Below are 23,172 nucleotides of genomic sequence, written 5' to 3'. Positions count from 1 at the left end.
TCATTTTCTCCCTATCTGTGCTGTAAGTCATAGTTAGTCTAAAAGGAAAGGTTTCCTTATATCTGGAAGAAATTATAATCACCCTCATCAATTAATTCAGCCCCATATTAATTCTTGCTCTGCTTGAATCTAGTTCTGGAAATTCCTACCCAGTTCAGTTTTATGATCTTAAAGTTATCAGAAAACTCTTACTTGTCAAAGTTATTCTATTTGGACATATCAGAGTTCCAGGAATTTTACGTCATTTCTAGACACAAAATAATACTTATTTGACAATGCTTCCCACGTAATTTAACATATATATATATATAGTTGTAAGATGCAGCCCTCTTAGATAATCAAAGACCTGACATGAGAGAAAAAAAATGACACCACACAAAATCTTTGTTTTCTAGGCAGATCACTGAAAAGGCAAATAAAATCCCCTGCTTACAATTTCTCATCAAGAAGAGACCAACAATCTGAATACTCATGTGAGCCAATAGAGAATTCTGTACTACATTATAAAGAGAGTCAATTTTTTTTTTTTTTTTTTTCCGGTACGCGGGCCTCTCACTGTTGTGGCCTCTCCCGTTGCGGAGCACAGGCTCCGGACGCGCAGGCTCAGCGGCCATGGCTCACGGGCCCAGCCGTTCCACGGCATGTGGGATCCTCCGGGACCGGGGCACGAACCCGTGTCCCCTGCATCGGCAGGCCGTCTCTCAACCACTGCGCCACCAGGGAAGTCCGAGAGTCAAATATTTTAATCAAAGTTTTCTAACCCAAACAGTTTCTCTGATGATTGATCACACTAGCATAGGAAACAGAAACACAATACAGCAGGAAAATATACACCTTGACTCTGGATTTTTCTCTTAGAATAATTCCTCCACTCCTCTTACCTTCTTTTACCAAAAACATACATGCTACTTTTCATATATAGTCATTTTCTTTCATTCTTATTATTCCTAGTAGTTTTGTACAAATCGATTTTTGGCTACAGAAGTCTGTATTTTTAAAAGCTTCTTTTACTCCCTTTTATTTTCATTACTTTCCCACACATTCTACCTCTTACCTTAATCAGGTTTTGTCATCACCTGAATCTTAATCTGTGGCATCTAGTGTCCTCCTAGCTTTGCAAAATGTGAGGCTAAGGTCTCTAACTTATTATCCTGTTTTTCCATCTTGTCTTCCCCAAGCTAGCAGAGTAGTGGACAACCATTTGTCCTTCTACCTTTTAATTCATCCTCATAGTAAGTTTTTTCAGTGTGGCATGAACATGTTCAATACATCCAAATATCCCCAGTTCCTCTGCAAAAAGGAACAAAACTCTAATGGTGTAAATTACCTGTAAGGGAACGTGTATTTGTTTCCTATCGCTCCTGTAAAAAACAAACAAACAAAAAAGAACACAAACAGTAGCTTAACACAGCACAATTTATCCTTTAATAGTTCTAGAGATCAAAGTCCAAAATCAGTCATCACGGCCACCGTTCTTCTGGAGCTCTTGAGGAGAATCTGCTTTCCTGACTTTTCTCCTCTTCTGGAAGCCACCTACATTCTTTGGGTTGTGGCCCCTTCTTCCAACTTCAAAACCAGCAGCGAAGCATCTTCTCTCTTCTCTGACCTCCTGATTCTCTCTTAGAAGGACGCTTGTGATGACATTTGGTCCACCAAGGATAATATCTCCATCTCCAGATCGTTAACTTAATCATGTCTGCAAATTTCCTTTTGCTGTGTAAGGCAACACATTCATGAGTTCTGGGGAGAAGGATGTAGACATCTCTGGGAAGCCATTCATTATTCTGTCTACCCCAGAAGGGAAGGGAACAGACAGGGCAGAGGGAGAAGTTGAACTATGATATAGGTACATCAGAGACCTCAGGCAATCCCACAGAGATTCTAAACCAGGCATGTTCTTCAGAGATGTCCCAGAGTGAAGCAAGAGGCCAGGCCCTTATACTCCCCAAATTAGCCAGTCACTGAATACAACTTCCCTATGGGAAGGGAACATGAATAAAAACCCAGCAGTTTCCTTCCACTAAGGGCAAATCCTGGGGAGGTGCCCAGGTGTCATCCAAGAATAGGGACACTCTTGGTAACTGGGAGAATGAAAGCTTGGGTCCTGAAGCGGGTATTGTGTGCAGTGCACCACAAAATCCACTGAAGTCCACCCCTTGCCTGCTCAGATCCACTTGCTTTGTACAGTAAGTCAGACAACTTTGGAACCAGCCACTCCAAAATTCTAACTGATCTCTTTTCCTGGAGAAAACTTACAAGAGGAAACTTAGTGGGACAAGCTGTATCCCCCACACTGCAGCTGGTTTCAGAAATGTGACGATGCTAATAATCACCCTCCTCAATTGCCCATTCTAGATTCCCCTTGGCTACACCTCTACTGGCTGAGGCAGTTTACCAGGTGAGTTAATTACATCCTCATCCCTGAGGGATCTTGTTTATCCTTGTCATCATGTCCTTCACAGGACATGGCTGCTGCACAGGTCTATTAATCACCAAAATTGGGCAAGTGAGAACCAAGAGATGCTCTGAAAATTACTGCATGCCGAAGGTATTTTTGCCTTCCTCAAAAATCTAACCTACTCCTGGAGTTTTAGGTCAGTGGCCCTCACAGGAATGGTGACACCTTTCCTCCCTGCTGGTCTCTTGGCACAAGGAGCCTGGAGTGACCGGGACTCTTGCTGGACCCCCAGCAGAAGTGTCCCCCTTTGGGAATCAGGAGATCTACACCCACAAAGCCCTGAGTTGGGAGTTGCAAGGACTGGAATCACACATTTTCCAAGGAGCATAAGCGACAGTGATTGGGTTCATCCCTACTTCCATCCCCTGCGTCCCAGACCCTTGGGTTCTATTACATATACATACAATGACCTGCAATGGTCTCCTAATTCCCCTTCTTGCACCTTTGCCCCCAGCAATCTATTCTCAACAGAGCAGCTGGACTTATCCTTTTGAAATGTAATGCAAATCTTATCTTTCCTCTACTCAAAGCTCCCTAATTCCCCATTTCATTCAGACTAAAAGCCAAAATATTTACAGTAACTTTGAAGGACCTGCACAACTTCTCTCCCTTCATTACCTTTCTGGTATCATCTCAGGACACTTCGGCCCCATCTGCTCCACCCAGCCTCTGCTCTGTTCCTCCAACATGCCAGGTACACCCCCAGCTGAGGGCCTTTGCACTGCTGCTCCCTTATCCAGAACACTGCTACATTAGTCGGAATAACCTAGGCAATGTTGCAATAACACACCACCCCCAAATCTCAGGGTTACAGCAACAGAGTCTCTGGGTTAGCTGCAGGCCCTGGCCCATGCTGTTGTGCCCGAGATGCCTCCTGAGGGGACCTCTTCTATGCGGACCCCACTGGCTGAAGAGAAGGGAACACGACAAATCATGCCCTGACCCTTAAAGTCCTTTACCCACCGCTGCTTACGTCTCATTTGTCAAATCAATTCATACTCGGGGAGATACGGGATAGTCCTACCATGTGGCCAGAAGAAGAAGGACAGGAACATTAGCGAACAGTCCTAAAGACAACCTTCTCCCCTAGAGAGGCCTCATGGCTCCTCTGTCACTTCCTTCTGACCTTTGCTCAAATATCGGGTCTCAGGGAAGCTTTCCTGACTATCCTGTGTAAAATTGCAGCCATGCCTACCTCCCTCCATCCCTCTTCAGCTTCATTTTTTCTCCAAGCATCTCTCTCTCTCTCTCTCACACACACACACACACACACACACACACACACACGTTTATTTTGTTCAGCTTCTGTCTCCCCTCAGCAGAATGTAAGCTCCATGAGACCAGGGTAAGCTCTCAACATTTGCTGAGGGAATATTCGGGACCCTCTTGGCTTCCTACTCCCATTTGTATTAGGATTTTGAAATATTAATTATTGTCGTCGTTTGCCTCCAAACTTCTTCTGACCAAATTCTGACAAGAATAAGAGCAAAATAGTAAGGAAATGTTTATGTTCCTTTGATATCCCAGGCTTCACGTGTGATTCTATCGAGGAGAGAATGTGCAAGACAGTCGTAATTCCAACAGGTAGGAAATATATTTTTTCTAAGATTTATTAAAATCTTTATTAGCTCCAATTGTCTTTATTAGTTCTAATCTGTAAACCAACATTTTTTTGACCTATGAATTACTGTCCTGTAATGTAAAGTTAATTTCAATTTTCTCCTCTTTGATTTTCTCTCATGTGATAAAATTAAGAGAAAAAAAAATCCTTAATGAAAAATCCAAGACGTCAATACCTACATTATAGAACATTTTTTTCTTTTCAAATGCTATACGATGAATGATTATTAGGATATTGTTTAAAACATTCATATTATTTTAGCTAAATAATATTGCAAATGGCAACAAGCCAAAGAAGCAGAGTTACTTAGGAATTCAGATTTGATTACTGATTAGGTGGACAATGCAGGGTAAATATCTGGACCTTAGTTTTCTCATTGAAAAATTGGAGTAATTATAGTGGCTGCTCCCATGCAGAGTGTCTTGTGAATTAATTAATGGTTCTAAAGCCCCTCAGGATAATGCAGCATTATATAAAGTCTCCCATAGGGACAGGAACTGACCTGGATCTCTTTGATGCTGCTTTGCGTGCCCCACAGCACCCAGGCAGGGCTCATGCCGGTGAGACCTTGTGGGGACCGAGCGGTTGCCTGATTTAAAGACACACTGATGACTGTGGAGGTTTCGCATCTCTAGCCCAGTCAGCTGCATGGCTGAAAAACTGATTTCAAAATTTCTGTAAGAAAAAATGATTTCCAATGTGTGTTGCCTTTGTTTTATTAGGATGCTGCAAAGTGTGTAATCAAACATCATTATAAAAGTATACCACCTATTTGAAAAAAATAAAAATGTTATATTATGGAGCTGGATCACTTACCTGATATGAGCTAAAAATGAGAAGCACTGATGTCACTCAGAGACTGCAAAAATAATGAATATTTTCATAGCAAATAAAAGAAAAGTAAAGAACTGCCAGAAATTGTGTAAGACCATTGTGCGGGTGTATCAGTTAGAAATCTTTTGGTTACACATGACAGATAACCAGACTCAAACAGGCTTAAACAAACAAGCAAAAAAAAGTGGGGGGAGGAAGGGCCATAGAAAAAACTTATCTGTTCATGTAATTGGAAAGTTCCAAAGTATGTTGGTTTCAGGTGAAGCTTGATCCAGCAGCTGAAGAACATTATCAAGGACTTGCCTTTCCCCATTGTCTTCCCCATGCCTGAATGCCTTTGTACAAGTCACTGCTAATTTTTAAAAAATTGTCTAGCTTCCCTTCTCCATTCCTAATCCAATTTCCTTTGGGAGAATGACTTCTCCCACAGTGGGTTTAATCTTAGTGAGAAAGTAATTCCAGGCACCTGTCTCATCTCTACTGAAACCAAGAGAAACAGGTTTTGCCCTTCCTGTACCCTTCCCTTCCCCAGTCCTAGGACCATGAGAAGACATATGAGTTAAGCTTGAGCAGATAGATGCTCTCTCCTGGGACTTTAGATCTTAACCAAGGTCCACAAGGAAGGAAGGAGCAGAGGCAAGGCCATACCAGAATCTTCTTTTTTTTTTTTTTTTAATAGGGTCTCTCTTTTTTTAAATTAATTTATTTATTTTTGGCTGTGTTGGGTGTTCATTGCTACATGCAGGCTTTCTCCAGTTGCCACGAGTGGGGGCTACACTTCATTGCGGTGCACGGGCTTCTCATTATGGTGGCTTCTCTTGTTGCGGAGCATGGGCTCTAGGCACGCGGGCTCAGTAGTTGTAGTGCACGGGCTTAGTTGCTCCACGGCATGTGGGATCTTCCCAGACCAGGGCTCGAATCCATATCCCCTGCATTGGCAGGCTGATTCTTAACCACTGTGCCACCAGGGAAGGTCCAGAATCTTCTTAACAAACATTTGCTGCACTTCTCAGCCCTGTAGCACAGCGTTTGCACCTGCCCACTGTCAAGACTGGTTCTCCAAATCTAGTCAGTTCTGGGAGCCTCCAAAGCATTCCCCTTTGCTTAGGATGCTTAGGTCCTGCTGCTTGACTGACAAAGTGATGAACAGTTTCTGGGGATGACCATGCAGAGGAGAGCCTCCCCTCTCCGTGTCCCCATGGCACTGTGTACAGTATCTTATGATATGCCCACTACTGATGCAAATAACAGACTGAGAGCTCCCTGAGCTCTGAGAACGAGGGCTTTACCTATGCTTAGCCCAGTGTCTGGTCAATATTACATATTTAAGATAACGTGTTCAATGAAGTAGTTGGTGAATGAATCTCTTTAGAGAGAAAAGTCATGCTGGTATTAAACAATTTTAAAATTTAAGCAGTATATTATCAAGCACAAATCATAAAGCCTCTTTACAAAGTGTGGAACTGACAGAAAGAATATTTTTAGGCTGTTTTATGAGGAGTTATTGCACATTCTTTGAGGATCTATATACCTGCCAGGACTAATCTTGTTCATCATTGAAATTTAATCTGAAGGCTTCTTCACAGCAGATTGATGCCTATATAATAGGGGAGAAATAGCCATTTTGCCACCAAGAAATGCCTCTGATGTTTAGGTACAGGCCTCCTCCTAAATGAAATAAAGTATTGAAACCTCCAGTTGGTTTTAGCCTTCCAGCATCACTCCAGTCACCAAGTCCTGGCTGATGACTCCCTGTGGGAGAAGATGTACTTGGTCCTGCAGGGTGAGGGCGTCTCAGTGGGCGCCGGCCCCTGGCCCCTCCCACCCGCTGCAGGGTCACAACCACATCTAGCCCCGCTGGGGTGGGCTCACGCGGATCCCAGGGGGAGCGGGGCTTGCGCTGGGCTGCAGGGCGTTCAGCAAGCAGGGGCGGCACCGGCACACCTAGTCAGGGCCCACCTCTTCCTCAGCCTAAAGCCATCATGTGAGGCGAGCAGGTGTGTGTATGCGCAGGTTGCCTGAGCGGGAGGCTGTGCCTGCCTAGTGGGGAGGTGGCCCCAGGACAGGGCCCGGCTGGGCGTTGGAGCCTGAGCAGATGAGGAGGGTGCCCCTCAAGGGCAATAATGACCTGGAGGTGGTAGATTGGATACACACGGGGGGACTGACCAAATAAGGCAATCTGCCAAGTGGGATGTAAGCCAGGCTTCTCATTGTCAGAAAATGGAGTTAGAGATATGCAGAAGGAGAAATAAAATGAACCCTGCATTGGTGGATGGGAACTGATGTATCCATCTGAATTTGGGGGCACTTCCCTGGCAGTCCAGTCCGTGCTTCCAATGCAGGGGGCACAGGTTCGATCCCTGGTCAGGGAAACAAGGTCCTGCATGCAGAGTGGCCAAAAAAAAAAAATTCTGAATTTGGGGTTTTATAGGTAGTGTATTAGTTTCCCAGGACAACGAGTTACCACAAACTGGGTGGTTTAAAACAGCAGACGTTGCTCCTCTCAAGGTTCTGGAGGCCGGAAGTCAGAAGTCAAGGTGAAGGCACAGATACACTCCATCTGTACCCACCTCTTCCAGCTTCTGGTGGCTGTGTGTTCCTTAGCTCGTGACCACATCACACCACCCTCTGTCTCCTCCTCTCCTCTGTGTGACTTGTCCTCTGGGTGTATATCTTATAAGGATACATGTGATTGCATTTAGGGCCCATCTAGATTATCCACGATAAGCTTCTCCTCTCTGATTGTTAATCACATTTTTTTTTGTTTGCCACATAAGCTAATATTCATATGTTCTGGTGAGTAGGACATGGACATATCTTTGGGGAGGACCATCATTCAATCCACTATAGACAGATATACACACACACTTACACTTTGTAGCTGTGTCCACAGTGAGGGCCTGGGAGCAGTGACACTCCAACAGCAGCAAGCACATCTTTGTATGGTACTTCCACTTTTCTGCAAGTTTGTGACTGTCTAAAAACACACACACAAATCAGGAGTGATCTTCAGTCTAGTAAATGGTCAACTGCCGGATATAATTTGAGGAGCTGCCCAGAGCCATCAGCTAGTTTCCATACATGTTTATCACTGCTTCATCCTTATTAGAATGATTTACATTTTTGTAGCACATTTTATTAAACCACGAACTCTATAAAGTCAGGGACTAAATCTATTTCACTCATCATTTCATTTATCCAGTGCCTTGAACAGTCTCTGGGACACAGGAGGCACTCAATAAATATGCACTGATTGAATGAATGAATGAATGAGTGAAGGTAGCTTGACTAAGAGAGGCATGGCCTTTGAAGTTAGATCTGGGTAAACTCCCATCTCTCTCATTTCCTAATTGTGTGGTCCTGACCCCACTGGTCACCTTCTCAGCCTAGCTGAGACTCCAGCCAGATTACTGAGTTTGAATCCTGTCTTTACTATTTCCTAGTTGTGTGGTCTTGGGCAAGTTGCTTCAGTTTCCTCATCTATAAAATGGGAATTATAATAATACCCACACTTCATAGGGCTGTGTAGCATGTTATGAGTAGCTCAGATGGTTTCACTGGAGAATTCTAACAAATGTTTAAAGAACAATTTCTTCTAGAATATGGAGGGAACACTTCCCAATTCATTTTATGAACCTGACACCAAAACCAAAGACAGTAAAGAAAAAAAAGAAAAAGAGGAGAGACCAATATGTCTCAAAAATGTAGATGTAAAAATCCTTAACGGAATATCAGCAAAGAGACTTCAGCAACATGTAAAATGAATTATACCCCATGACCAAGTGGGGTTATTCCAGAGATGCAAGGCTGGCTCCATATTTGAAAGCAATCCCTGGAGTCCAGCCTACTGTCAAGCAATGGCGGTGGCAGCCAGGGGGTTCCACTGAGCTGTTCCTGGAATGAAGGTAGGGCCAAGCAAACCCTGGGAAGAGAAAATATTGGACTCTATACACATGGCTTTTGTTCAAAAAAATAAAGTGCTGCACTCCACATGCATTAGGTAACACCTGGCTTGTGCATCTAATGCTTGTCTGAGAGCTGGGGCCACGGAAGGCACAGGAACAAACAGGAGAAAGTTTTGCTTGAGGCTCCAGGCGCTAAATGCGACAGTTCAATTTCCCAAGGTCAGCGTGGGCCAAGAATAGGGCCCAGGAGCAAAAAAGACCCTTCAGGCAAGAACTTGGCACCCGAAATACATGGAAACACACTCTGAATTTTTTGTTTAGGAACTCTGTATTTAAACTTTGAACCATATCCGTATAAATTTGAATTTGAAAATACTAACCTGGCGCCTTTCATAACCTCTACCAAAGGTGGAGATAGAGACTGCTAGCTAATAAACTTCATCTCTGTGTGAAACACTTTAAATGACCAAACCCTCTGCCTGGGATTCGTCTCATAAAAAGAAAAGGCTCCCAGCTGCCCGTGGTGTTCAGAACAGTAAGTATCATGGCTCTTGGGGCCTTGCCACCATCCCCTCAGCACTCGCCATTCCAGCTTCCAGTACAAGCTGACAGCATCCTCCCTTCCTAAGGAGGCAAAGCTCTGCCTGAGAGCCCGCTCTTGCCCTGCAGTCAGTGTAAGTGCTGAGGAATTTATGCTGGGAAGCAGCTCTCAGCCAATGAAAGGTGGAGACTGGAGGGTAGAAACCTCCAATCTCCTCCATGTCTCCGGCAGGAATAACTCAGGCTGTTCTTCACAAACTTAGATGTGCTTATGACTCCCCTGGGAATCTTAATAAAATGCAGATTCTGATTTAGCAAGTCTGGGGTGGGGCCTGAGATTCTGCATTTCTAACAAGCTCCCAGGTGGTGCTGATGCTGGTCTGAGGACCACACTTTTTTTTGCCTCTCACTGTTGTGGCCTCTCCCGTTGCGGAGCACAGGCTCCGGACGCGCAGGCTCAGCAGCCATGGCTCACGGACCCAGCCGCTCCGCGGCACGTGGGATCTTCCCGGACCGGGGCACGAACCCACGTCCCCTGCCTCGGCAGGTGGACTCTCAACCACTGCACCACCAGGGAAGCCCAGGACAGCACTTTTGACTCTCCTACAGGTGCTTTCTCCCAAATAAACTGCTTGCTCTCAAATTCCTGTTGGAGGGTCCGCTTCTGGGGGAAGCACTTTTTTCTGTCTCTTTTCTTATATGTCATGCTCCTTGCTCTCAGTTTTCTCAAAGCCTGACCATTATCTTTGCAATGTGAGCCAGGGCCAACACCTCATTCCCTCATCTCCAGAATGACGGGGTTCAACTGTCTAGTTTCCCTCCTACACCAACATTCTAAAGATGTTCTTATTATTCTAGTGATTATCATACTTTCCATACTCTTCCTGATCAGCTTTCCTGCTCTTGTGCATGACCTTCTAAAAATCAAGCTGGCTTCACAGCCTGCTCATCTCCAAAAGATGTCTCTAAACAGAAATGGAAAATGGAAGCCTTTTTTTTCAAACATAATAGCAAAAATCCTTGACAGATAAAGGATATAGCAAATGTTCACACATGCAGATGTTATTGAGAAAAACATAAGAACAGTAGTTTCAGGCAGAGGCTATGAAAATGAAAATCAGTGCAAAACCAACAAAAGCTATGAAACCATAATCAAGACATCTAATTAGGAGATAATATATATAAGAAAACAATAGTGACTTTGTGTACTGTGTCTGCTTCTTTGATCAAACATTCCTAGACATACATATACAGACACATGCTATCCCTTTCCAGATAATCACTTCAGAAAGCCACCAAGTATACGTATAAAGCAAGTACACAAGTACTTACATATTATTATCACTTCAGTCACCTTTTTTACCCAAAACAATACAACCCAACCTAAACACACACTTTATTTCCAATAACTTAATACAATTTCTAAAATACTAATAAATGAAATTCATGCATGTAACCGTTATTTATTGCTGTGTAACAATCCCCCAATCACAGTGACATGCAACAATAAATAGTTATGTCTCATTCAGGAGTCTGCATGTCTGCTGTGTGGCTCAGCTTCAGGCTGCAAGTCTGCAGGTTGGCTGGAATGGCTCTGCAATATGTGAATTCAGCCCGGCACCCAGATGCCGATGGGGCAGCAGCTCAGGCTAGCATCTTCTCACTGCAGAGGTCAGATGTTCCTGAGAACAGGAGCATGTGGTACCTCCAAGGGCTAGGTCCAAATTGGTACACTGTTACCTCCTCACATTCCGTTCCAAAGCAAGTCATGTGGCCAGGCCCAACACCAATAAGTGCCTCGCATGGGGTTATTAGTAGACTCAGTGAATATTTGCTGAACAATGATCTAATCTGCCAAGATGCTATTAAGAACTCTAGAGGCACTTTCCAATGAGGAATGCCAAAAGTGATATGAGTAATAACACTGTCATTGAAATCAGCATAAGCACATGAGGGGACCATCCTGGAAGCACACATTTTAATTTGTTTGTTTAAAAAAGTCATTTTCATGCTTTTTATAAAAGTCAAACTTCATACTTCCCTAACTGAATGCATCTAATTCTTATTTATGCTTATATAGGACAGAAACCTACTCACAGAGGATCCTGAAAAGTTATCAAGTCCATGTTTCCTTCATTCCTCTCTTACATTAAAAAAAAAAATCTTTAAAAGGAGAAGCAAAATTACCAGAATCTCCATTCTGATGCTCCAGGCTGGGGCTTGGCAGGCCATCTGCACAAGGATAAAAAAGCAGCACTGATTTGTTGGAGTCAGTTAGACTTTGTGGTAAGTCAGGAGTCCTGAGTTCAAGTCAGGTGCTCTACTATCTTAACTGCTCCTTTTACATCAGCTGCCTGTCTGACACATGGTTTTCTCTCCAGGTGTCCATTCCCTCACCCATCCCAGATGCAGCCAGCCCTCACAATATGACATCTATGGCTCTATAACATGCTGGAGGTTTTCTGGTGTCACTGTTTCCATAATGGAAACTGCTTTGTAGAGTCACTGATTTCAGCTCTAGAAAGTGTAACAGCTTATATGTGCTAAAGTTTGACAATGAAAACTCTAATGTTCTAGATTCTGTCTCTCATAAAGAAGAAATTCTCTTGGGATTTGTTGGGCTCATTTGTAATGAGTTGACAGGTTTTTTGTTTTGTTTAATTAATTAATTAATTAATTAATTAATTTATGGCTGTGTTGGGTCTTCGTTGCTGCGCATGGGCTTTTCTCTAGTTGCGCCGAGCGGGGGCTACTCTTCGTTGAGGTGCACAGGCTTCTCATTGCAGTGGCTTCTCTTGTTGCAGAGCATGGGCTCTAGGCACGTGGGCTTCAGTAGTTGCAGCACAAGGGCTCGGTAGTTGTGGCTCATGGGCTTAGTTGCTCTGTGGCATGTGGAATCTTCCCAGACCAGGGCTCGAACCCGCGTCCCTTGCATTGGCAGGTGGATTCTTAACCACTGCGCCACCAGGGAAGTCCAAGTTGGCAGCTTTTAACTGCAAATTCTCTATATTAAAACCAAAAGGTTGACTTCCCTTATTGGGTGACTTCTGATGTGCCAGCAAAGATCAGCCCTTTTAAAATTTTTCTCCGTTTGTTTGGCAGTGGAGGTAATTTCATAACAAAAAGATGAATAACAGGGGGTTTTGGAGCCATTATATTATCCTAAGACTCAGAAGGTGTATTTTGAACTAGGGATGGGAAGAGTGAGTGCCCACCCTACCTGGCAGTCTACAGCCAGAAAAAAAAGAAAATAAGAAGTCAAATACTTTAAAATCAACTTCTAAAGCAAAAGGTCTACATTTCTCTGGACAGCATTTAACTAATTAATTATTAACTCCCCATCACCTGTCAAGTTCTTCAGACTGATAATAACCTCACTCTTTACTTGGCAAACACCTATGTCACCTTAGCCGGGCACACGCTATGACTTTTGTACTTTATCTCATTTAATTCTCTGCACAGTCCTCTTGAGATAAGTACTGCTATCCCCCCTTTATAGGTGAGAAACCCGGTCTAGTTCCAGCTTTGCCAACCTCAGCCGCCCGAGTCAGTGTCTTCTGAGATAGAAGAGAGTTCCCTTTCGCCCTCCTCGCGGTATTCCTGGCCCCTTAAATCTCACCTCCCGGTGCACCAGGTGGCCCAGTGGCCAGCAGGGCGCGGGGTGCGGGGCCGGGGTGGCAGCGGCTCGGTGCCCTTTGGAGCGGGGGCGGGCCCAGTTGGTGGCCGGGCGGCGTCCAGGCCCGGTTGCTTCGCACTCTTGACCGGCCATGGAGCTGGAGCGGCCGGCGCCCGGCGAGGTGCACGTGAGCCAGGCCATCCAGCCCGCGCACGCCAACCTCCGCGGAGAGCTGAGCGCCGCTCAGCTGCTCAAGTGGATCGACGCTGCCGCCTGCCTGGCGGGTAGGGGTGCTGGAAGGGGAGGGTAGGATGGGGGAGACCCAGGGTGCCGGGGGTCTGGAGTGGAGGAGCCCTGAGTGGGGGCGGGGCCCAGTGTGTGTAGCGGAGGGGCGTGTCTGGGAACTGGGAAGCGGGCTGGGATGTGGGGATGTGGGGATGCGGGGTGGCGGGGGTCCGGACGGCAGAGGTCGGGATGCTGTCACACCAGGACCCCTGATCGGTGAGGAGGGAGAAGGAAGGAGAGGAGGGTATTGACAGAGCTTTAAACCCCGTGCAGCTGGGAAGTAATGATTGAGATTGTTCATCCAACACTGGGAATGACCTAGACCAGTGGTTCTCAAACCTTTTAGTCTTAGGACTCCTTTACCCCATAAAATAAATGAGGACCCCCAGAGAGCTTTCGTGTTTGTTCTTTTATCCATATTTACCATATGCGAAATTTTAAAAAATAATTCATTTGAAAAGAACAAAAACCCATTACATATTTTTATTGTAAAATAACTATATTTTCAGCAAGAACAAAAATGTACTTAGAGTACTGGTTTACATTTCTGCAAATCTCTTTAATGTCTAGTTTAATACATCACTCACCTCTTATATCTGCTTCTGAATTCAGTTTGTTGCCTTCCACACCGTCATGTAGTCTCTGCGAAGGACCTTTGCACCTACTGTTATTTTTGCCTTTACACTCTTCTCTTGGCCCTTTCCATGCATTCTATCTCCACTAAATATCATTTATGCAGAGCAGTCTTTCCTAACTACCTGCTTTACATTTGCACCCTTTCATCACAACACCCTTTCCAAATTCCTCCACACCACTTAGCACAATCCGTAATTACTTTGTGTACATATATGTTCACCTTTTATTTCCTGCCTGGCCAATTAGCATGTAAACTGAAGCTTAGTAAGCACTTAATAAGTAAGCACTAAATAAAAACTTCCTGATTATATGGATGGGTAATTGGATGGATGGGTCCAGAACTTGGAATCTCATTTCTAAAAGGAAGCCAGGCTTTGCGTAAGGCACTTAATAGACTCAGCAAATGTACATTTTAAGTAAAATACGTTAGGATAAAATATTAGAGCTGGAAGGAGCTTAAGATCGTGTATCCCAGGACTCTTATTTTATACAGGACAAAAGTAAAGCTCAGCTGATTACAAATTTCTGTTTTCTTCAATGAGTGTGCACAGAGTTTCTAATCCCCTGTGTGTTAACCACCCGCAAAATTCAGTCATATATCTGATGCCAATCTGTTTATTTTCTGTTTGTTGATAGGTCTGTTTGGTTTCTGTCTTAACAGTTTTTATCAGGATTTGAGGTCTGTTATAATAACAATAATGGAGACATGAATATAAAAGTAATTCACATGTATGAGAAACAAGTATAGAAATTATTCAGTTGCCATGCCTATTGCCATGGCAACTGAATTCATTATGTGAATATTGATGTGACTTTTAAAGTTACCTCACTTAGTGCTTCTGTCCTATAATGGAGAAACAATTGCCCTCCTGCAATTTTCATTAAGATTTCTATGGTTTTACACCTTTGGAAACTCGGATCACATCAGGAGTCAATTGATAACCAATTACTGTGGACCTTAATAGTTATATTACTAATAATACAATATTGAAGAAACCTTTATGATAAAGTTGGTTTGGAAACACGGTTAATGTTAATCCTTGCAGGAAAACAATGATTAGAATTAGCCACTGACCTTGTTAGAATTAGCCACCGGCCTCATCTGGAGACCAGAAGATACTGAAACAATATCTTTAATACTAAATATTATAAAAATTGTCAACCAAGAGCTTCAAGGCCCTGTGCATGGTTTATCCTCAGCCTTCCCCTCAGCCTTATCTTACCTACTCTCCTTCTTGCTTTTTGCATTTTTGCCACAAAAATCCCAGGACCTTTGTAGTCACTGTTCCTTCTGCCCAGCAAGCCCTTCCCTGCTCTCCTCCACAACACACATCTGTTTTACTCCTTCTCATCTTTCGGATCTCACTTCAAGCATCCTCTCCACAGGGAAACCTTCCCTGACATGCCACCTAGGTGTGGTTCCTCAGTTTACAGACCCTCACAAAATCCATGTTTCCTTCAGATCACCTAACTCATTTTGTTATTATGTATTCATTTAATTAATGTCTGGCTCCTCACTAGATTCCATGAGAATAGGGATAGTAGCTGTTTTATATTTCCAGCACCTTACAGAGAGGCTGGCATAGCACAAGTGTTCAATCAATATTAGTTAAAAGAAAGAATGAATGAAGCCACCGTCATTTTTATCAGTCATCATACCTGGACTATATCCACTTAGCTGTTCCTCAGCTTCTCTCAGTTTCCCCAGGAAATCAGAAATAGCTTTAGGGTTTCTCCACTTTTACTGGCATACTGCATGAAGGGCAATCAAAACCAAGAACCAGAACAGACTGGTCCTGTTGAATTCATATCCGTCACACTTGTGAAAAGAAAATAAACACATGTAAAAATTGTGGCCTGTGTTGGTTCCCCATATTTTAATTTTTCATTTTTAATTTAATGGCCCTTGAAAGTCTATAATGTAAAACATGGCAGTTGAGCTCCTGAATCCCATATTCAGCCAAGTACTTCTCTAGGGAGCATTCCTTGGTTGGTCTTTTCTTTTCTCAGAGTTCCTGTTGCTTCTGTAGTAAAAATAACTATTTAGAACAATGTGTTTGATTTTTATAAGCCAAAATTGCCTCTTTTGTAAAACAGAACTAATAACAGTATCAACCTCATGTAATTGATATGCATACTTAGCTCAGTGCCAGGCCAATAATAAATCATAATTATTATGATTATGTTTCTTTGTGCTATATATACATAGAAGACACCCAATATATACAATAAAAATTTAGTCTTTTATTTGTTTTTGCACTTTAGTTATCATTTAAATCATTCAAAATTTGGTAACTCATGTTGGTGTACATGGTAACACTTTACCTACAAGAATAGTTTAATAAACTCAACATATCATACCCTCATGTCAGGTGACCAGAATGAATGTCTATTACATACCCTTTAGTCAACACTTTATTGACTATGGCTAGATCTCTGTCACTGAGTAGACTCATTAAAAGATAGGACTGATAACAGCTCAGTGTCTGGAAATCAATGGGAATTTAACAAATGTTTGATATACTGAATTAAATTGAACCCAACTTTCTAGAGTCTAATACTTTTATGTTTCCTTCCTCTAATTGAACTTTAGAACTGGGAAACCCATTTCCCCCGCTCCATCACTCACACACAGAGTTCTGCTATGGTTAGTTTTCTGGTAACTCAGTTTATGTTATCTGCATATTTGGAAGAATAGTTATTTCCAACTAGTAAAACCAGAATGTCCAGTTTTCTACAGAATTAGATCATAGGGAGGAATGTTTTAAATACTTGCTCTCTGGAGTATTTTCTCATATCACTTTACCTGGGACTATCAATATATATTGCAATTAAAGTAATCCACTACACACAAAGAATGCAAATTCAATATAATTCACTGTCTCTTTTTCATAATATGACAGCAGGAGTGAAGTCTCCAAAATTAAAATGGAGTTAAAATGTCTTTAAAAAGCTAATGCAGTCTGTTTGGGTTTTAACTGACTGTTCCTCAAAATGAAATTCTGGAAAAACCACATGTCAAGATTTTTCCCAAAGAGGAAAAATTCGGATACTTTTACATAAAGTAAAACCAACAATCAAAAAAAAAAAAATCTCAACAAATTAACTGCAGACAGAGGGACTTCCCTGGTGGCGCAGTGGTTAAGAATCCGCTTGCCAATGCAGGGAACACGGGTTCAAGCCCTGGTCCAGGAAGATCCCACATGCCGCAGAGCAACTAAGCACATGCACCACAACTACTGAGCCTGCGCTCTAGAGCCTGCAAGCCACAACTACTGAGCCCATGTGCCACTACTACTGAAGCCCATGCACCTAGAGCCTGTGCTCTTCAACAAGAGAAGCCACCACAATGAGAAGCCCGTGCACCGCAACGAAGAGTAGCCCCCGCTTGCTGCAACTAGAGAAAGCCCAAGGGCAGCAACGAAGACACAACACAGCCAAAAATAAATAAATAAATAAACAAATAAATAAATATTATAAATAAATAAATAAATGCAGGCAGGGAACATGGAAATAACTGGAGTGCTTCCCTAATCTCTCTCACCCTACTCAATGCTTTCTCCTCCAACATAATTAATGCATAGTGAATTTCATATGAATTTGGTAGTAATAAATAATAAATATTGATTAAATACTTACTATGTGCCCATCTCTATTTCTCTGATGCCCAGACAAGTTTCTCTCTGATTTGGGGTATGAACTTAAGGTCTTCCACACTGTTGAGTGCTTGCACTGGTTAAGTGGTTTAAATATATTCAGCTACTGGTTACGTGGGATAATAGATATAGCTTTGATGCATTGTTTTTTTAAACGAAAGAAGGGTAGTACCTGACAAAATATTTAAATTTGACACCAACTTACTAAAGGTACTATCTGAATAGCTAGATATGCTGGGTATTGGTGCTGAATTTCAAATCAAAGACAGTATAAGTTAAAACTTCGGAGAAAGTACAGTAATTTCCATGCAGTAGAAAAATAACTTATTGAGCAAAGGAACTGTTATCAATCCAGTTCATCCAGAAGTGTGGGCACCGTGGTCCTATACTGCATAAGAGGATGAGTTACTAGAATAAATCCACTTGTTTTATTCCTTTTCCTGCATGCTGAAATATTTTAAAATAACTATTAATGCAGCCCATTTTTAACCTATTTTTTGAAGCTGAAAAACATGCTGGGGTTTCCTGTGTTACAGCCTCAGTGGATGACATACAATTTGAGGAGACAGCTAGGTAAGTGGCATTGCTTTATCACACCTTTCTCCTGGGTTTATTGGTTCATTTACAACATGTATTTGTGGCACCTAAGCGTACTCATTTGGAGTCAGGGATCCGATTTGTTAATAAGTAACATTTGAACCAATGTAAATCAGTAAAACATAATAATAATTTCAGGACCTACTTTTAGTAAATACTATTAAGTGTAAATTTACAGCCCTGATTTTGTTGAGAAATAGCTCTCAGCATTAAATGCATTCTGGTATAAGGCACTGCAGGATTTCTAAAAGCTGGTTCTGAATGGCTCCTTCCTTTACTATTAATGATAATAAGTATCTCTATGATGGTGAATTTCATCATTAGGTTGTTGGGTAAACATTAATTCATCTGAGTAGAGGTGTTAAATTATGAAAAACATTTTATGTGTAGGAGTGTGTATATGTTTTACCATCTCTTATTGTAGAAAATTTCAAGATACACAAATCTTTCAACCATATACAAAAGTAGAGAGAATACTACCATGTATCCCCAAGGACCCAACACCTAACTACAACAATAATCAACTCATAAATGCTGTTGTTTTATCAATACCCTTCCATACTCCCCCACATACCTGGATTATTTTGAAGCAAATCCCAGACATCATCTCTGAATATTTCAGTATATATTTCTAAAAGATCAGGGCTCTTTTAGAAAACATAATAACGTAACTGCAATACCATTAAGAAAAACTATCATTCCCAATGGTCTCAAAAAAAATTTTTTTTAATTTAAACAATTGGTCTATGGATTGAATCAGGATCCAATATGGCTGATATGACCTTTAACATAAAAATTTCCCTTTCTTCTTTTCTCTTGCAATTTGTTTTTTAAAGAAACCTGGTCATTTGTCCTATAGCGTTTACCACATTTTGTATCTGCTCATTGTATACCTGTTTAACATGCTCACTGATGCAGGGTTGGTCATTATTTCTATGCCTTTTTGGTGGACAGAATTAGGAATTATTTTTTTAAAGAGGTTACATTAATAACTGTAATAAACTAGGGTTATATGGTTTTACTTAATTTATCTGATTTTATGTATCTCTTTTTTTTCTTTCTGAATATCTTGATCCTAAAAGAACCATCCCAGACTAGAAACAGATGATCTTCTCTCTTCCTTTTTCTTATGTTATGTTTAGAAAAAGGAAGAGAGAAGATCATCTGTTTCTAGTCTGGGATGGTTCTCAAGGACCACAGGGTAGCTGCCACCTGTTTTCAAAACCCTAAGTAGTCTGTCCAGTGAGATGCCCACTTCATCTCTACAACCTCCAGCTTACATTTATCTATTTGGCACTTATTCATTTATATACAAACAAAATTAAGTTAAATAAAACGACATGCATAAAGAAGTTATATCTCCAAAGCTAACCCAAAAGAAATTTTTGGTAGCCATTAGAATCATAGATATGGAAAGACCTTTAGAACTCAACCCAATCATCTCTTTGTACTGATAAGAAACTGAAGCCTAAGGCCCAGAGCCAGCCAAAGGACAGAGGACACTTAGAGCCTGTATCTTCTTATGCTCTATCCAGTGCTTTCTCCAACCCACTTCTTCTATCTTTGTGATCAGCAACCTTTATTGAACATCTCATAATGCTTGTTCTCATAGGCAGCTGCAGTGTCAGTGAAAGAGCCCTTGACATTCTAGAGACTTGTAGATATAGATAAAGGTCTATTGGGTCTATTGACTAAGCACAGATACTAGCTATGTGATTTTTCCTGAAGTAGAAAAAGTTGACATGTGTTTGTATCTCAACACAATTACAGATTACTGAAAATCCAAACTTATTTGGGAATAGATTAAAGCACCATTATTAAATTTAGGAATGCCAACAGTATATTGCAATAAAACATCTATTATGTACTTTCCAATCCTAAATTCTGTAACTTAGACTTAACTAGTAACCTCATCATTAAAGTGTGGTTTGCCATTTGAACCATTTTGTGTTTGTGTTATCAGAAAGGATTTGTGGCCACTAAAATATATGGGACCTGCACCATTAAAAAAAGAAAATTAAAAGCTACATATAGAAAGCCATACAATTTGTTTAAAAGCCCATATTATTTTTTTTTACTATATTGATTTTTTAAAAATATTTATTTATTTGGTTGCATCAGGTCTTAGTTGCGGCAGGCGGGCTCCTTAGTTGTGGCACGCAAACTCTTGGTTGCAGCATGCACGTGGGATCTAGTTTCCAGACCAGGGATCGAACCCGGGCCCCCTGCATTGGGAACACAGAGTCTTAACCACTGTGCCATCAGGGAAGTCCCATATTAGATATTTTTTCAATTCACAATATATATTGAATATACCAAAAGTACTGCTCTAGGTTCAATAGAATATGTGAATGTTTATGACACAATACTGAAGTGTGGCAGTCACTCAGTCTGGTAAGAAAGTCAGACAAATACATAGTCATCAGAATAGAAAATATGATAGGATGCATGCCTAGGGTGAGATATAAATTCTGTGGGGTAGATAAAAGGTACATTTTGACTGGAGAACCAATGAGAGTTTCATGATGGAGGTAGTATTTAATGTGGGCCTTGAATGAGGTATAGATTTTCACTGGTGAATAGGAAAAGGACTTCACAAGATGAGGTACATACATGTAAGAGCCTAAGCATTGAGGTGGGAAGAAGTGGGGTGTGTTTAGGAAAAGCCTGGCGTGCAGAGATGATGCCCCAGCAGCACTGTGGGTCTGGGTAACAGAAGACCTTGAATGCCATGCTATGAAATTGATTTTACTTGGGATTTTAGCAGAATGAAAAGCAGAATGTCTCCTGCTTTTAAAGGAAGGGCAGAGTTCACAAAAGAGACAAAAACGTGGCAAGGTGGACTTCCCTGGTGGTCCAGTGGTTAAGACTCAGCGCTTCCACTGCAGGGGGAGCAGGTTTGAGCCCTGGTCAGGAAAGTTCCACATGCCACATGGTGTGGCCAAAAAAAAAGTGGCAAGATGCTTCCCTCCTCAGAGTCTGACAGGCAGAGGTGGAAGATTTTGGTAGTATATGAGTACAAAGTACTACAGTAGCTTTGAAGAGGGACTCTCTGCCTCGTGTTATCACTGTAAATTTCTGCTAGAAACTTTACCAAACAGAGTTAGGAAATCTAGGAGGAACAAGTTTAAGGAAAAGAGAAAATTGGTTTGGGTTTGCATGTGCTAAGTGTGGGGATTAAGTTAAATTAGGTAATGTGTGTGTAAGCAGCTATCACTCAGCCTAGTAGGGCCTCCATAACCATTAGCTGAATCTGCTGAGAGAAGTTTGAAAATATGGCTCTGTGTTTCAAGAATGAGGTTCAGGCTAAAGATTTAGATTTGAGAATCATCTCTATAAAGATGATAGGATTGTGGAAGAGAACAAGGTCTTCAGGAAGAGGCGGAAATGAGAAAAAACAAAGAACGTAAATTTGGTGGATGGCTACCATTAAGGAATGGATTAAGAAAGGGAAATCAGTGAAGAAAACTGAGAATGAAGAGAGAACAGTATTTTGGAAGCCAAGGGAAGAGAAGGTTTCCTGAAGAAAGAGGTTGATTGATGCTGTTAAATGAGAGAAGACCTTGGATTTAGCTGTTAGGAAGTGACTTCGGAGATATCAGGAGTAAGATGTGGAAGCAACAGCTAGATTTGAGTGGCTGAGAAGTGAATGAGAAATGAAACCCCCAAACTTCTGAACCTGACAAAATCCTAATCTTTTAAGACCCATCTCAGATGTTACCTCTTCTATGGCTCCTTCCCTGACTTTTCACATTAGTCACTTCTGGGTGTTTTTGCAATACTTGATTCTTTCTTCCTTTTGAAAAATTTCATAGCGTTGCACTTCATCTGTCTGCATCCTGATGTCCCAAGTGAAGACTGGTCTCCTTGATGTCATCAACCTTATCTTGTTAATCACTGTATCCTGAGGTCTTAGTTTCGTGCCAGGACTAGTTGTAACTCAGTAAACATTTGTTAAATGTATGAGCTGGAAAAAGAAAAAGATTATTTTAGGAAGTTTGAATATGGAGAAATATAGAGGAGAAGAGAAAAAAATGTTGTGATAGAATAAACTTGAGAGAAAGATTTTTAGCAAGGAAAAGACTTGAACATTTTCACAGACTGATAAGGAGTCAAGGAAGGGGCAGAGATTGAGGGTACAAAAGAGGAAAGAGCTGCCTAAGCCAGGCCATGGTGCAGGAGGAAAGGTAAGAGTAGGATGGGATCAAGGGCACGGGTAAAGAAAGAGGTCTGGAAGAGATCTATTTTTCTTCCCCTGAAACAGAAGATTGAGAAGAATAGTGAGAATGTAGTTCAACTTTGAAGTCAGGGAGAAAAACTGAGGAGGCTTATATTGGGTAGACCCTTAGGTGACTGAAGGGCCAGAACACAAAAGCTTTGAAACAACTAGGGTTACATAACCAGAGTCCCAGTAATAATGTGGAGTGAATGGATCATCTGGCAACATTGAGGGCTCCTGTAAACCGAGTGAAGGTATTCAGTTTGTTTGCTTGCTTGTATGTTTACCATTTATTTGTTAACCAACATTTAAAAATATCAATTGTATAGGTTTGCATGTGTGTTCGTTTTCTCTTAACCAAACAGCTGTGGTACAGTCAAGTATCTGTTGTAGATTTGGAAATCATTTTGCACACCATCTTTGCAAAGGCCGTTTTCTGTTAAAAAGAGGTAGTCAGCTAACTCTTGTGTGGCTTACAATAATCAGTATCTATTTTTAGTGCTGTCTCATTATGTTATTGAGTTTCTCATGCATGAACATTATCAGCATAAGGTGGAACTGTTCTATGGCACACACATTTAAGTGAATCTCCAAGTCTGAAATGAGATGTGCTAGAATTACTGTTTTTTTTTTTTTATCTAGAGTTGGACAAGTTATAACCATCAAAGCGAAAGTTACTAGAGCGTTCAGCACAAGCATGGAGGTAAGAGGCTCCCTTTTCTTCCTTCTGCCTGTTGGTGCTCATTTCTTCATTGTTTACAGAGGAGAGAGGAGGAGGCCTGGAATAACTTGGCGTTCATGTGAT

At 41.7% G+C, this 23,172-nt stretch overlaps 1 protein-coding gene and 1 long non-coding RNA gene across 4 annotated transcripts in view; one reads left to right on the top strand and one right to left on the bottom strand.

Annotated features, from left to right (window-relative positions):
* Positions 1 to 802: 802 nt before the first annotated feature.
* The window catches only part of LOC137221449 (uncharacterized), a 59,036-nt gene continuing 36,666 nt past the window's right edge, over positions 803 to 23,172 (bottom strand). Inside the window, exons 7-11 of the long non-coding RNA XR_010942007.1 lie at positions 21,870 to 22,115; positions 15,555 to 15,714; positions 7,786 to 7,890; positions 4,582 to 4,754; positions 803 to 1,713 (exon numbers count right to left, since the gene is read on the bottom strand). This is a non-coding gene — a long non-coding RNA (uncharacterized lncRNA). The remainder of the gene's footprint in view (positions 1,714 to 4,581; positions 4,755 to 7,785; positions 7,891 to 15,554; positions 15,715 to 21,869; positions 22,116 to 23,172) is intronic.
* ACOT12 (acyl-CoA thioesterase 12) overlaps positions 13,043 to 23,172 on the top strand; it is a 58,131-nt gene continuing 48,001 nt past the window's right edge. For 2 of the 3 annotated variants that reach the window (XM_067731147.1, XM_067731146.1), the window contains exons 1-3: positions 13,063 to 13,258; positions 18,055 to 18,124; positions 23,010 to 23,070. In XM_067731147.1, coding sequence (XP_067587248.1) covers positions 13,126 to 13,258; positions 18,055 to 18,124; positions 23,010 to 23,070 — 264 coding nt within the window. In that variant the 5' untranslated portion in view covers positions 13,063 to 13,125. Of the gene's footprint in view, positions 13,259 to 18,054; positions 18,125 to 23,009; positions 23,071 to 23,172 lie in introns of all 3 variants that reach the window. The other variant, XR_010942005.1, reaches the window with a different exon arrangement.

This window comes from Pseudorca crassidens, chromosome 3, assembly GCF_039906515.1.
Source record: "Pseudorca crassidens isolate mPseCra1 chromosome 3, mPseCra1.hap1, whole genome shotgun sequence".
NCBI classification, from domain to species: domain Eukaryota; kingdom Metazoa; phylum Chordata; class Mammalia; order Artiodactyla; family Delphinidae; genus Pseudorca; species Pseudorca crassidens.
The sequence above is the reverse complement of the archived record's forward strand: the minus strand, read 5'-3'. Positions and strand labels throughout refer to the sequence as shown.